At 49.5% G+C, this 15,707-nt stretch overlaps 1 protein-coding gene across 9 annotated transcripts in view; it reads right to left on the reverse strand.

The window, feature by feature from the left end:
- The window catches only part of BRME1 (break repair meiotic recombinase recruitment factor 1), a 35,193-nt gene extending 19,512 nt beyond the window's left edge, over positions 1–15,681 (reverse strand). For 8 of the 9 annotated variants that reach the window (XM_047850528.1, XM_047850532.1, XM_047850531.1 and 5 more), the window contains exons 1-6: positions 15,291–15,665; positions 14,820–14,871; positions 10,551–10,728; positions 7,241–7,322; positions 6,891–7,001; positions 1,923–3,227 (exon numbers count right to left, since the gene is read on the reverse strand). In XM_047850528.1, coding sequence (XP_047706484.1) covers positions 1,923–3,227; positions 6,891–7,001; positions 7,241–7,322; positions 10,551–10,728; positions 14,820–14,850 — 1,707 coding nt within the window. In that variant the 5' untranslated portion in view covers positions 14,851–14,871; positions 15,291–15,665. Of the gene's footprint in view, positions 1–1,922; positions 3,228–6,890; positions 7,002–7,240; positions 7,323–10,550; positions 10,729–14,819; positions 14,872–15,290 lie in introns of all 9 variants that reach the window. The other variant, XM_047850525.1, reaches the window with a different exon arrangement.
- Between the last annotated feature and the right edge of the window lie 26 nt (positions 15,682–15,707).

Genomic DNA, 15,707 nt, shown 5'->3' on the forward strand with positions numbered 1-15,707 from the left:
CCTGTCCACGCAGCCTTCCTGCTGGGCCCCATCCAGAAGCTTTCCGTGGGAACCTGCCTGTGCCGGGGTCGCCCCAACTTGTTTGGGAACGCCCATTATCTAAACGAAACGTGCCCAGGCATCAGCAGCCTTGTCAGGGCAGCGCTTCCGCCCCTGGGGGGCCTGTCAGGTCTGACCACCCCGGCTGTCTGCTGGGTCCCACCACTGCGGATTCCTTGGTGTTTTCAAAGCCCAAAGTCACTGGTGGCCGATCAGGAAGGGCTTGCTCTTTGCCTGCTGGATGCCACTAGATAGCCCAACTGCTCCTTTAGCCACTGCCCAGCAGCCAGAGACTGGGGGTAACTTAGACTGCTCTTCTTTCCAAGGGAGGGGTTTATATTTTTCAAGGGATGGGGCTTCAATTATAAAATTTCAGCTGTGCCAGGAGCTGAACGCCCATCTATCCTAGGTACTTGTCTTCAAACGTTATGAGTGGACTGCACGGCGATTGGCTTTCCATGATCTTACTCATCTGGTGATTGAGAAATGGGTGGCCCAAGGTACTGGGGGCCCACATGTGGCACCTGGGGCCTGGTCTGAAGCTACCTTGCAGGTAAACATGGTGAAGGGCCAAAGATGACCCTTGGCCATCCCCTGGGAAGGCAGCACCTTGGAGACTCACATTTGCTCAACCCAGCCACATTCCCCTCTGTGGCTGGAACAGCTGGCTCTCTTCAGCTAGGCACCAGATGAAATACTAGGCTTCTGTTTCATGGCCATATTGTATAAAAAAACTCTTTAAGTGCTGAAATGATAGGGTACAAAATGTTTACTCTGGGAGAGGCAGGTGGGAACAGTATAACCACAAACCTCACAGGGGCAGGGACCACGCCTGATGTGCTGACTCCTGGAAGAGCAGGCTCTTGATAAGCATGTAACTGAATTAATTTTTTAAACATTTCAACAGGACAGCCGAAGAAACAGAGGCCAATGTTTGTGAAGCAAGCTGGGTTCTGTGTTCCAGGACAGACACAGCTGCAGAATCAGGCCAACCTGGGAACAGACCCAGCCTGCTTCACTCAGCTGCTTCACCTTGGGCAGGTGCCCAACCTCCTTCAGCCTCTTATCCACACCCAGTGTGTGGAAAGAGAACCACCTACCTTCCAGGGTGTGACCACAAAGCACTTAGCCCAGATTCAGGTGTGCCAGTGGTCAGGGATGTGGTGCCTCCCTGGGAGTGGGGCCGAAGCAAGGCTGCCACTTGCCCTAGACAGGTGAATGCCAATGGCCAGTGTAGGCTCAGTAGCCAGGAAAGGTGATTTGGGGCAGCTCTCCCACTGCCTATTGGGCAGGCAGATCCCTGAAGGAAAGAAAGTCCCTACGAATTCCAGCAGGAAAGAAAAATTCTTGTATATATTTGGAAAAAAAAATTCATATCAGGACCCTGAAACGACCCTTAAGATGGGCAAAGGCTCTTTTCAGTTGGAGACTGAAGTCCTCTCCCCCATGCCCAGCTTTGACAACAGTGGCTTTTTCAAAGGTACCCTCAAGGCTTCAGGCATCCTCTTTATATCCTTCAGAAACCTGCAGCCAGGGCCAGGCCCTGAAGCGTGGAGAGGGTGGGCACACCTGGGGGCTCCAGTCAAGGAATGGAGGACCTCCATCAACTCTGCCTGGGCTGACGGAATGCATGTGTGTCACTGCCTGGGGCTCTGCAGTTCCCACACAAACTCCTTACAGAAAGAAAGGCAGGACTGTCCTATCTGGAAAATCACTGACTCCATACACACTGAAGCTAAACCTCATTCTCCTAGACCCGTGTGCTGTATAAACAGATGACCACACACCCCAAATTCCCCACCGGTGGGTGGTTTGTGACAGGGCTCATGGCCACTTGACACCTATCTTGGGATGGTCTGGCTATCATGTGGGGAAACTCTTACCTGCTCAGGTGAGGCTGCAAGGTCAGGGACTTCTAGGGCATCCCGTAACTGGCTGTCTGGCAGGAAGTGAGGTTCCATGGCTGGAGACTCCCCCAAGAGAGCCTGGTCTGCAGAGCCAGGAGGGGGTTCAGACCAGCCTGTGGGATCTTCAGGGGCATGTGGGTGGTCGTGGCAGGCCCTGGTCTCCTGGGAAGGGCCACCCACTGCTTCTCTGTGCACTGGAGGAGCAAAGGCTCCAAGAGACAGATTGAACCAGTCAAGGTCTTCTTTAGGGCTCTGGCTCCTTAACTCAGCTGCTTTTTCACCTTCAGGCTGCAACAGCAAAGGCAGTGCACATATCCCCCCCAGTCCCTCTTCATCCAGGCCAGGCGCCCTTGTTTGATCAACAGGTGGGCCCACTTCTGAGGCTAGAAGACTGGAATCTCCAGCACCTACTATGGGCTCTTTTATCTTGCGATCCAGAGTCAGGGAGCCTAAAGGGCCCCCCAGGATGTTGCCAGGGGGCTTGTCTTCCCACCTTGCCTCCCTTCTGCCTCCTGTCTCCCCACTGAGAAGTGTGCAGCTGAGCAGGGCCCCACTGTGGCCTCCATCAGGGGCCTTCCCACTGGGAGAGGAAGGTGCCCTGGTGTTGGCCTGTTCATCTGGCTTGGCCACCTCTGGAGCCCTCCGTTCTGGCTCAGTGGGGTCTGTCCTCCTGTCTGTGATGACAATGGTCCCAAGGGAGGAATGACTTGGGCCACTACAGCTCTGTTCTTCTTCCCTGCTAGTCTTGCTGGGTATATGCATGGGGTCAGAGAGGGCCTGGTCTGCAGATCCGGGCTCTGGGCCCTGAGTGGAGGAGGGACCCAGGACACTGTCTCCTTTTTCTCTGTGCCCCTCAGGCAGGTCAGCCTCTGCTCCCCCTTGGACACCTGCTTCCTGGAAGCTTCCTCGGTCTGGCTCCTTCTCTTCAGCATCACTGCTCAGCAGGAGCCCTTTCTGGCCATGATAGCCTAGAACCCAACATCCCTTCCTGGTTTCACCATCCGGTGTGTTGGTTCCTTGCTCCGACAGGTGGTCCTGGCTGGCCCTCTCTGAGGCCAAGGGTACCATCCCCCGTTCTGGAGAGACATTGGTGGAAGCCGAGGGCGGAGAATCCCCACTTCCAGGCACAGGTGTCACGGGGTTTCGGTCTCTGTGTTCAGGGTGAGTGCTGTCTACCTGGGTCTGGGCTCCCAGCTCCCTGGCCTCCCAGGAAGCAAGCCCTAGTGACTCCTCTTGCAGTCGGCTTCTGGCCTGTTGGCTACTGGGCCCTGGCGGTGTTTCCTATGGAGAGTAAAAGACTCAGCCTTGAGCCTTCAATAATCAACTAAAATTTTTTCTAGTTGTAACTATACCTGTACAAAGTCTCAGATGTTACACATGGTGCACCCAGTACCATTCAGTACCAGTGCTGGGCATAGTTAGAGCCAGGGGCTGGAATGGGGACCAGAAGCAAAGGAATCCCTCTTTCCATCAGCTCCTTCTTCCCACCAACACTGGGCACATGGAGGCTCTTGGACAGATCAAGAATATAAAAATCAAGGGGGCCTGTGGATTGTGTCAATGTCAACTGACCGGTGTTGGCAATGGATGCTAGTTAGAAGATGTTACCACTGGAGGAAACTGGAGGAGAGCACACAAGGACCTCTCTGTACTGTTTTATTTTCTTTCTTTTTTATTTTTTTTTATTTTTAAATGTTTTTATTTATTTTTGAAGGAGAGAGAGAGACAAAGCATGAGCAGGGGAGGAGCAGAGAGAGAGGAAGACATAGAATTCATAGCAGGCTCCAGGCTCTGAGCTGTCAGCACAGGGCCCGATGCGGGGCTCGAACCCACGAACTGTGAGATCATAACCTGAGTCAAAGTCGGACGCTTACCTGACTGAGCCTCCCAGGCGCCCCTGTACTGTTTTTGTTTTCAATTGTGGTCTAATACGCATTACATAAAACTCACCATCTTAATCAGTAAGTATACAGTTTAGTGGCATAAAATACATGTACACTGTTGTGCAACCATCACCACCTTCCATCTCCAAAACTCTTTTCATCTTCCCAAGCTGAAATTCTGTCCCCATTAATCCCTGTCTCCCAGCCCCGGGCATCCAAGCATCGAGCGTCTACTTTCTGCCTCCATGGATTTGACTTCTCTAGGGACCTCCTGTAAGTGGAATCCTATAGTATTTATCCTTTTGTGGCTGGGTTATTTCACTCAGCATAATATTGCCCAGTTTCATTTATGTTGTAGCCTTTATCAGAATGTCTTTGCTTTTTAAGGCTGAATAATATCCCATTGTATGGATATGCAACATTTTGTTTATTCATCTATCAGTGGACACTTGGGTCCATAGTATTTTTGCAATTTTTTATGAGCCTATAATTATTTCAACATAAAAACTTAAGGGACACCTGGGTGGCTCAGTCAGTTAAGCATCTGACTTTGGCTCAGGTTATGATCTTGTGGATTCGTGAGTTCAAGCCCACATCAGGCTCTGTGCTGATAGCTCATAGCCTAGAGCCTGCTTCAGATTCTGTATTTCTTCTCTGTGCCCCTCCCCCACTTGCACTCTCTCTCTCTCTCTCTCTCTCTCTCTCTCTCTCAAAAATAAACAAACATTTAAAAAAAAACTTAAAAGAGAGATGGGGTGCCTGGGTGGCTCAATCGGGTAAGCATCCAATTCTTGGGTTTTGGCTCAGGTCATGATCTCACGGTTCGTGGGTTCAAGCCCTGCATCAGGCTCTATGCTGACAGCACAGAGCCTGCTTGGGATTCTTTCTCTCTCCTTCTCTCTCTGCCCCTCTCCTGCTCTCTCTCTCTCACAATAAATAAACAAACACTAAAAAAAAACTTAAAAGAGAGAGGGAGAAGCGAAATGTCCCTAATGGAGACAGAGATGACCAGAACAGGGTGGGAAAGAGGGTTCTGACTGGGACGTAGATAGATATTGTCCCCTACGTAGATGGCAGCTCAATCCAGGCATTCAGACCTAAACCTGCAGAACCACTGCAGCCCTTGGATCTCCCCCAACTCGAGACACTGGTATCTGGAATCTCCCTCTGGTATCTCCTAGTGACATCCAATGTCACATGACCGACACCAGCTCCTGAGTATGCCCTCAGAGGCTCCCTGTTTCAACTACAGCAACTCCATCCTTCAAGCTATTCAGGCCCCAAACCCTGGAGTCAACCCATCACCTCCCTTCCTCTCACAACCATGCCATCAACTCTCCTTTCAAACTGGACTACAAGTAATTACATCTGACAGGTAGGGACTGAGGTCTGTACCCAAGGGCACCCTATAGACAGCGATTGTCCCCCCCCTTCCCATGCTTCTTCCATACGGTTATCAGCACTGAGGGAGATGCCTCCTCCACAGTTACCTCCCTACATCAGTCAAGTCCAACCTTTCTAGGAGGGTGTGTGTTACAAATATCAGAGCATTGAAGGTCATGGCCTGTCAGTCTGGCTTCAGTAAAGCCACTGGCAACCAGCCGCTGAGTTACACATAGCATTTCCTGCACATTTTCAGTCGACAGTGAAGCTAAGACCCCTCTTATTAGTTAGTTAATATTATTTTTTTTAAATAAGCTCTACACCAAACATGGAGCTTGAACTCACAACCCCAAGATCAGGAGTCTCATGCTCTACCAACTGAGCCAACCAGGCACCCGACCTCTCGTTTGTATGTACGTATGCACGTATGTATTTATTTATTAAGTTTATTTGAGAGAGACAAACATCACACGAGGCGGGGGAGGGACAGAGAGAGAGGGAGAAGCACAAGTAGACTCTGCGCTGCCAGCACAGAGCCCAACATGGGACTAGAACTCACAAAGCCGCAAGATCATGACCTGAGCTGAAACCAAGAGTCAGACACTTAACTGACTGAGCCACCCAGGCACCCCCCCGACCCCTCTTGTTTTTAAATTACACTTTTTGTGAGATCATTGTAGATTCCTATGTAGTTATAAAGAAATGGCAGAAAAAGACTCATCATGCCCTTTACCCAGTTTCCCCCAGTGGTATCATCTTATATAACTTGAGTATAATATCACAGTCCAGATACCAACACTGATCAAGTCCACCGACCTTATTTGGCTTTCCAGCTTGACTTACGCTTGTTTGTGTGTGTGTATGAAGTTCTACAAAGCTCTCTCAGTGGTGGAGGCTGTGCATCCACCACACAAATAAGATATGGGAAATCTCCAACACAGGGTCCCTTGTGCTGCCACGTGTAGCCACACTCACCTCCCCACCCCACCCTGGTCTAACTCCCTGCAACCACTAACCAACCCATCTCTATAAGTTTCTCATTTCAATAACGTTATGCAAATGAAACCCTACGGTATATAACCTCTTGGGACTGGCTTTTCTCACTCCACATAACGCCCTAGAAATCCGTCTAGATTGTTGCGTGTATCACTGGTTTGTTCCTCTTTCATTGCTGGGTTGTGCTCTATGGTGTGTTCAGCAATTCGCCCATGAAAGGATATCGGCTGTTCTCCGCTGGGGATGATTACAAACGTGGCTGCTGGGAATGCCCATCCCTCACTTTTGTAGGGGCCCCTGTTGCCAGAGACATCATCACCCTGGGAGCTCATGGTAGAAAGGACAAGAAAGTACGCTGTAAGACCCATCCCCTACCCCCAACCACACAAAAGCTTCCAAGAAGTAAAGGGGTTCAGGGACAGAATGTAGATTGTCTTTCTGCATTTTTACTACTATCATGCAACCTGGGGAAAAGGGCTGTGGCCTTGACCACTTGGGTGCAGGCACAGCTGTCCTGAGCGCCTCACACAGGCGTGGCACACGCTCCACACACATCTGTAGCATCACGCACTGAAAAAGGGCATGCAGACAGATGCAGGTCTAGCCAATGCCAAAGAAAACCAAGGTTGAACTCAGTAGCCAAGGCTGGTCCAAGCAGCTACTGGGTGTCTAACGGGCTCACCTGGCTGATTTTAGGGGTTCTACTCCTGAGGTCCTCTTCCCTCAACTCTGCTGGTCTTGTCACTGTCTTCCTGGACTTTGCAAACTGGGGGACAAACCTCCTGGCTGAATTCTGTGGACCAGATACAAGAACAAAGCAGCAATAAAGATAAGGGCGGAATGAGGTCTCAGAAAACAAACACCAAACCAGTTCCTTTCTTGCAGCTTCAAATGCAGTCCTTGCCCTCCACTCCATCCCCAGCACACAGTCTCACCAACCTGTCAGCCTGTTGATGCTGAATGGAGATAAGAACTCCAGCTTAAGGGAGGCAGCGTTTGTAGTACATATATGAGGCCATAGAACAGGCTCACCTGGGAAAGAGGAAGGGGTGCTGGCTCCTTTTCTGGTTCCCCGAGGAGACTGGCGGGAGCTTGTGCTTCCTCAGCAGGGGAGCTGGGTGGAGAAAGGCAAAACAGAGGTGGTTCCGAAGTCCTGGAAAGCTGTCTGTGCGCGTGGTAAGACAAACAGAATGAATCCAAAGGCAAAGTAGTGCTCAGTCTCCTGCAAGGGAGGTCCTGGAGCACCTGCTTGGAGAGGGTGGGGTGGAGAAGGGGAGCTGCGCCTAGGGTGACATGTGACTGCCAAGAAGGGTGCAGAGTCTCACATCTAGAATCCAAGCTTCCTGCTCTGGCAGCACTTTACCCTTAGAATCCCAGGAATTGGCTCCTGAAATAAGAATAGGATTTCACATTTGGAATGACACTCTAACCCCCAACTCTGCAAATTCCAGAGAAAGGAAATTGTAGATGCAAAAGACACAATGTCAGAAAAAACAGGTGTACTCATTAATTGCCAAAAATGCAGAAGCAACTGAGATTGCATTTAGTGGGTGAATGGATAAATAAACTGTGGTGCATCCAGACAATGGAATATTATTCGGCATTAAAAGAAATGAGCTATCAAGCCATGAGAACACAGAGAGGAAGCTTAAACACGTGTTACTAAGTGAAATAAGTGACCTGAAAAAGCTACATATCGTATGATGGAAACGCTATGACATTCTGGAAAAGGCAAAACTACGAAGACAATAAAAAGATCCGTGGGGCCAGAGTTGGAGAGAGGAGAGATGAACAGGTGGAGCGCAAAGAATTTTTAGGCAGTGAAAATACTGTGCATGAGATTATAATGGTAGATACATGTCATTCTATGTTTGCCCAAACCCACAGAACATACAACACAGAGTGACCTCTAAAGTAAACTGTGGATTGCAGGTGATTATTATGTGTCAGTGCGGGTTCATCCTGGGTAACAAATGCACAGCTCTGGTGAGTGATCATGACAATGGGTAAGGCTACGCATGTGTGGGGCCAGGGGTCTATATGGGAACTCTCCATTACCTTCTTTCCAATTTTATTATACACCCAAAGACCTTAAAAAATTAGGTCTTTTTTTTTAATGTTTATTTGTTTTTGAGAGAGAGAGAGAGACAGAGCGCAAGGGAGAGGCAGAGAGAGAGAGGGAGACACAGAACCCAAAACAGGCTCCAGGCTCTGCAATGTCAGTACAGAGCCCGACACGGGGCTTGAACTCACAAACTGCGAGACCATGACCTGAGCCGAAGTCGGACACGTAACCAACTGAGCCACCCAGGCGCCCCCCCCCCCCCCCCAAATATTAGGTCTTTTTAAAAAGATTGTGAGACTTATGGTTATATCTAAATAAATGTGGATGTATGTGTTGTTAAAAAAAATCAAAATCTGGAACTAAACCTTCACGATTTCACCTTTATAAGTGGAACAGGAAAAAGCACGAAGATACAGTAACAGGTTTAAACCATGTCAGGAGGTTATGGAGACAGAATAAATCTAGATACTGACAGCAAGAGTTTGAAAAAAAATTTTTTTTAATTTTTAATGCTTATTTATTTTCGAGAGAGACAGAAACAGAGTGAGAGTGGGGGAGGGGGAGGGGGGGAGAGAGAGAGAGAGAGAGAGAGAGAGAGAGAGAGAGAGAGAGAATCTGAAGCAGGCTCCAGGCTCTGAGCTGTCAGCACAGAGCCCAACATGGGGCTCAAACCCACGAACTGTGAGATCATGACCTAAGTTGAAGTTCGATGCTCAACCAACTGAGCCACCCAGGTGCCCCAAGAGTTTGAAAAAAAAAATTTTTTTTTTTAAAGTCCAATTTGCATTATAGCGTTTTGATTTTTTTTTTAATTTTTTTTTCAACGTTTTTTATTTATTTTTGGGACAGAGAAAGACAGAGCATGAACGGGGGAGGGGCAGAGAGAGAGGGAGACACAGAATCGGAAACAGGCTCCAGGCTCCGAGCCATCAGCCCAGAGCCTGACGCGGGGCTCGAACTCCGAGACCACGGGATCGTGACCTGGCTGAAGTCGGACGCTTAACCGACTTCGCCACCCAGGCGCCCCGAGTTTGAAAATTTTTAATTGGAGTGGATTATTTGGGTGGCTGCTAGGGTACTGGTAAAGATTTCATTTCTCAACATAAATGTGTTAAGCTTGTTGGCTTTGCTTTTTTCTGTTGTACTTCTATGCACATGGTATTTCTTAATTAAACATTCTGAAAACAAAAACAGAAAAAAGAGAGTGGGAACCCACTTCTGTAGGTTCTGACTATTCTTATGGACTAAGACAGTAGGGTGGGCAGTGCCTGGGACCCCATGAGCCCTGCTGGCCTCTCCAGGAGCGTGAAGCACAGTGACATGCTACCTGTCTGGGAGAACGGGTTAGCTGTGACATGCGGCCCCTCTTCATATCCCACACACCACAGGGCTGCCTTTAGTCTTAAATTGCAATGACCTGCGACCACACAGCCCCCACCGCCAAAACCAGCTCTGTTGGTCAGACCATGTGCCGCAATTGTTTACTCAGAAAATTTGGTACACTGATCCATGATACTTTCTTTGAAGACTTCTGGTAGCAGGAATCCTCCTCTTAACTCCTGCTAACCCTTTCTACTTTGTTGTAGTTACATGTGGTTTAACTCCATGAATAGACTATGCTCCAGATCTTTCTTTTTCCCCCATTGTGCTTAATTACATATTCCTGAAAATAAAAATAAGGAAGCTGGGAAACCATGGTGGTTAGGAACACAGGAGCCAGACACAGCCAGACCCCAGCCTGCCCTGCACCAGCTCAGTAGCCTTGGGCAAGTAAGCCATTTGATTTCTTGAAATTTCGGAGTCCTCACCTGTGACACAGGGATAAAAACTTACCTCACATAGCCACGAGGATTAAACGAACAGACAGACGTAAACCATTTATTATTAGCGCACTGTCTGGCACATAATATTTGCTATCCCCTTTCATGGCTTATTAGTTCGCAGACCCACAACTCCATCGATCCTTTCTTGGTTAAGAAGGAATGTGGGATAAACATGGATTTGACCAGCAGAGGACAAGATGCATTCTATTACCAAGTGACCTTGAAACATTCAAGGTTTTCCTTGCCCGTGGTTAAAATATCAACCTTTCTCTCTGGAAAGGAGAGTCCTAGGAATGGCTTTGAGAAGCAACCTGAGGGGCCCTGAACCCGCAGAGGGAGGCGTGGCGTTGGATGGGTCATGGTTGTCCCCACGCTTTTGCATCCTGCCTACTGGACGGCTGTGCTGTGCCCACTGTTGGTGTGAAGGCTTGCTGGAATGTTCCAAGCCACCTACCTGGAGGCTGCCTGTACTGGTTCCTCTGTCCTCTGTTCGGCAGAGGGAACAGGTCCTGATCTGCCTTCTGACGCTTCAGGGAGACACAAACAGCCCCACTCAGAACTCTGGGGGGGCCTGCCAGAGTCTCCTAGCCTTGGGTTCTTTGGGAGTTTTGGAGGACGGATTCCTTCTCCACCTAGTTTAGAGAGAAAGGAAAATGAAGGGATGGGAGGTACAGGGAGCAGGCACTTTCACGGCTGACAACCAACATGGCAGGGCCACTGCTGCAACATGAACAAGCCTGTTCCAAGAGCAGGAAACCCTTCCTCTGACACTAGCCTGGAGAGAGAGGTGGGATGGAGCCTTGTCTAGGAGCTTAGGTAGCCATGGGATTCAAAGACTTTTTACCTAAGGACTGGTCATGACTGAGACCAAATCCTGATGTGGCCTGGCACCAAACTACATAAGACAACCTGGTCCAGCCACCTGTCTCTCTGGGAAAGTGGGGAGAGATGTGTACTGGCTTCCTTGAGTCTCAGCTCAAATATTCCTTCAGAGGGCCATCCCTGACTTCTCTATAGGGCACCCCCTATAGAGACCCACGGTCTGTTTCATTCACTTCACAGCTTTTTTTTTTTGCCAGTATCTGATGTACTGGTTATTTTCTGTCTCCCTCAATACAACCTGCTCCATACAAAGAGGGGTTTATCTCACTCTCTACTGAGTCTCAAGTGCCTAGAAGATCATCTAGTATACCACTGGTGCTCAATAAGTACTTGGTACATGATTAAATAAACACACGTGTAAAACAGAGATCACCACCAGGAAACACTGATAGGACTAGATTATGTACCACTCTAGTTTTCTGTGATGCCTGCAGAATACCCATCCTGGGAAAACTGGGACCTATAGTCATCGAGTGCTAGGGAGGTGACATCTCAGCTGCTCCTCGGCCCCTTGAGTAACTGCAATACCTTCCCCATCACTGAAAGCAATTAAGAGCCTAACACCTATTTGCTGAATGAAGGAAACACCCTTACACGGAAACTGCCAGTAGTGGCTGACTTGTAATACCTCTCTAAACCTGGCCCCAACCTACTCATTTATTCAAAAAACAAATGATAAAGGTTGAACCTAGACAACTCCATGACAGACGCTATCCTGAGAAGTTGGGTATGTTATGATAAAAACTTTGAGGCAGCATCCCACTGTTCTGCCCATCTTACAGATAAGAAAGCTGAGGCACCTGGAGGCCAAGGAATCTGGAATGGGATCCAGTCAGTCCAACTCCAGAGCCTGCACTTGAGCATTTATTGAGTACCTACTATGTACCGTGCCTCTGACCAGTGAGAACAAAAAGGCAAACCAGGTGGTCTTTCTGGAGTTCAGTCAGGTAGATCCTTTCCAACCTCAGCTAGAAGTAAACCCACTGAATGAGCCCCCCATTCCCAACATCTATCACTAGGGTCCTCGTTAGCATTCACTTGACTGTTTGTGCTCCAGTAGACCACTGTGACTTTTCTGTAATTTTTTTGATTCTGTTATGGTTCACGTGTACCCTTTTAGAACTTTACCTTACTGCCGTGTATTTGAATTAGTGCTCCCGGCGAGAAGCAATTTTCTTTCTCCCCTGCCTAGACCCTGAGGGTCATGAGGGCAGGACCTGAGTCTGCGGCACCCTTTGATCTCATCCTTGCCCCGCCTGCCAGTGTAACCTGCTTAGATGCCCGCGCCAGTGCTGTACTTAGAGCAAGGCTCCAACGAATGCTTCTTACACAAGCATATTCCCACCCTGTGGTCTGCCAAAAAAGGCAAAATCGAGCAGCTTTGTTTATTTGGTTTCTTACGATGCCCAAACACCAGCTCGCTTTACTCATCCAATGGACATGTGTACCAAATAAAAAACAAAAATATCAACAGAAGTGAAGAGCCTCCCATTTCCTTCCTGTGATCTATCCCCACAGGACTAATTTAAGAAAAACTAAGGCAGAACCTTATGTTCAACACCAAAGGCCAAAGACGTTGGGAGGGAAGGGCTTCTTTCACCACCTGCCAGAATCCTCTTCCTTTGTCCCCACCCCTTCCAGGACACACAGAAACAGCTGTCCTGGGCCAGCCTGGGGTCCACCGAGCTAGGGAGGCCACTGCCAAGAGAGGCCCCAAATGACATGCTGTGGGTGGGCCTGGCTGTCCCCAGCTTCCCCCTCCAAGGTCAGTGAAATTCCTGTGTTTCCAAGCAGCCTGTTGCTCATTTCTACACAAAACATTTTCAATCCGTTGCTAATTTTTGTCCCACATAGTTGGGGGGGGTGGGGTGGGAAATGAATGCTACTCCTTATGTTCATTAGCCAGTAAGTAATCATTTCTAAACTTCTACGAGGTTTAAGTTATCTTAGACAATGACAGGGAGGTGGTGCTATACTATGTAATGTTGGGTATTTTTCTTTTCGAGTGAAGAAACGTATATGTAGGTTGACAAATAAAGAGGACGTGATATCCCATAAAGCAAAAAACAGATTATAGGTCGATATGTGTGATGATTCTATTTTCCAGTGAAAACACTATATTGGTGTATATATAGGAAAGTTTGGAACAAGTAGTGTAGCGAGGTTCATTTCTTGGCTTCTTATGCAATATTATGATTGATCGTTGTCCTGTGGTTTTGTTGGACATTAACCTCCTGGGAAGCTGGAGGTAGGGCAGACAGAACCCTGAACTATTTTTGCAAGTTTTCTGTAAGACCAAAATTACTTTAGAATGAAGGTGGTTTTTTGTGTTTTTTTTTTTTTTTTTTTTTTTTTTTAAGTCTGGGGGGAGAATCATAACAGCAGCATACACTTGTGTATACCTAGGGTCTATCCTCTGTGCTTAACAAATACTAACCCACATGTGAGCTCTAGGGCAGAGTTCTCCACCTCGGTACTGTTGACATTTGAGGCCAGATCATTCTGTGTTGTGGGGGGCTGTCCTGCGCATTCTAGGATTTTAAGCACATCCCAGGCCTCAACCCACTAAATGCCAGTCCCTGCCACCTTCCCCACATATATCAGTTGTGAAAACCAAAAGTGTCTGTAGACATTTCCAGTGTCTTCCAAGGAGCAAAAAATCCTCCCGCCAGGTTGAGAATCATTGTTTGAATGGACAGGGTAGGTGCCTTTATTATCTTCTATTTACAGAAAGGAGAAACTGAGGCACAAAGTAAGTCATCTGCAATCACAGGGCAAGTGTGAGAGCTAGGATGAACCCAGTTTTTTTTTTTTTTACGTTTATTTGTTTATCTTGAGAGAGAGAGAGAGAGAGAGAGAGAACGCGATCAGAGTAGGGGCAGAGAGAGAGAGAGAGAGAGAGAGAGAACGCGATCAGAGTAGGGGCAGAGGGAGAGGGGGAGAGAGAATCCCAAGCAGGCTCCGTGCAAATCCCAGCACAGGGCCAAAATGTAGAGTTGGACACTCAACAGAATGAGCCACCCAGGCTGCCCTCAACCCAGGGTTTTGGTTCCAGAGTGAAACACTTAGCCACCAACCAATGACCCTGTAGTATATCAAAGACCTTGTAGTTGAGGGCACCCGGGCGGCTCAGTCGGTTGAGCATCCGACTCTGGCTCAGGTAGTGATCTTGTGGTTCATGAGTTCGAGCCCCACGTTGGGCTCTGTGCTGACAGCTCAGAGCCTGGAGCCTGCTTCGGATTCTGTGTCTCCCTCTCTCTCTGCCCCTCCCATGATCCCACTTTGTCTCTCTCTCTCAAAAATAAATAGACGTGAGGGGCGCCTGGGTGGCTCAGTCGGTTAAGCATCCGACTTTGGCTCAGGTCACGATCTCGCGGTCCGTGAGTTCGAGCCCCGCGTCGGGCTCTGTGCTGACAGCTCAGAGCCTGGAGCCTGCTTCCGATTCTGTGTCTCCCTCTCTCTCTGGCCCTCCCCCCGTTCATGCTCTGTCTCTCTCTGTCTCAAAAATAAATAAACTTAAAAAAAATTAAAAAGTTAAAAAAAAATAGACGTTAAAAAAAAAAAGACCTTGTAGCTCTATTCACAGGTTGTCTCTGAGAGCGCACCCCTGCCCTAAGCTTGTGGGATCCCACCCGAGGGTGGAGGAAACTCCAGAAAGCTTTCACTTTTTTTACCATATGCACTTTCCACAATTCACACTTTTCTCACCAGCTCCTATGAAGTCACTCCCCCCGCCCAGGGGCTTGGCGGGGTCGTGTTAGCATTTCTACAACAAACAGGCCCACATCCTCCCGTAACCGGAAGCAGCAATAAAGACGCGTCAACTTGAGTGTCCAAATACCTGAAGTCCGAAGCTTTTTCCTCTTGGTCATTTTATCCCTCCTTTGAGAAATCTGAAAATGAGCACCATCCCATCGTTGTAAGCAGTCCTCGCCCCTGGGTACAGCCCCAGTGACCTTGGCTGAGGGCAGAAGCCACCCTCCCCGCACCTTGGCCCATCAGGCTGCCGGGATGCGGGGTGGGGGCAGGGGGTGGGGGGGACGGGGGGGAGGTCAAGCTGGGCCCCGAGGGAACATGGTGGGGGGGAGTCACAGCCACCTCAGGCCACGGCCCGCCCGCCTGGGAAGCCCTGGGGACACGGCTCTAGTCCCCACGTCGGGACAGAACATGGGAAGCGCCGTCCCTCTCCGCTCTGGTCGGAGGCCCTTCCAGGGACACCCGAGGACCCTGGAAGGAGCCACCTGGGGCCCTTCAAAAGGTCAGGGAGCCCTGTGGGGGATGCCTGGGGCCGTCCAGACAAGTCGACACCGACCTGGGCCACAGAAGTTGTCAAGGTCTCTCTGTCCTGATCAGGAACTGGGTAGGTCTGCCTGGATCTGTCGGGGAACAACTCGGTTAAATTACTTGCATTAGAATTTTCTGAGAATATGAAGGGCAAAAGTTGGCCCTCACGGAGGCCGGGGGTCTGGCGCTGACTGTGGGGGGGGGGGAAGGGCGGAGAAGGCCCGAAGCCCGAGCGCTGTGGGCCCGACTTCCGGGGGCCGGACCCACACTAACCCTACCCCGGCCACCTAAAAATATGGAATGTCCAGACCCGGGCCGCCAGGAGAGGCCAGAGCCCGCAGGTGGCCGCGCGACGCCGCGAACCGCGCGGCCGACACCGCCCCTCACACCTGCGCGCGCGCTCCACCTCTTTCCCGCGCATTCACGGCACCGCCGTGCGCAGGCG

The sequence above is a fragment of the Prionailurus viverrinus genome, chromosome A2 (assembly GCF_022837055.1).
Source record: "Prionailurus viverrinus isolate Anna chromosome A2, UM_Priviv_1.0, whole genome shotgun sequence".
Lineage (NCBI taxonomy): Eukaryota > Metazoa > Chordata > Mammalia > Carnivora > Felidae > Prionailurus > Prionailurus viverrinus.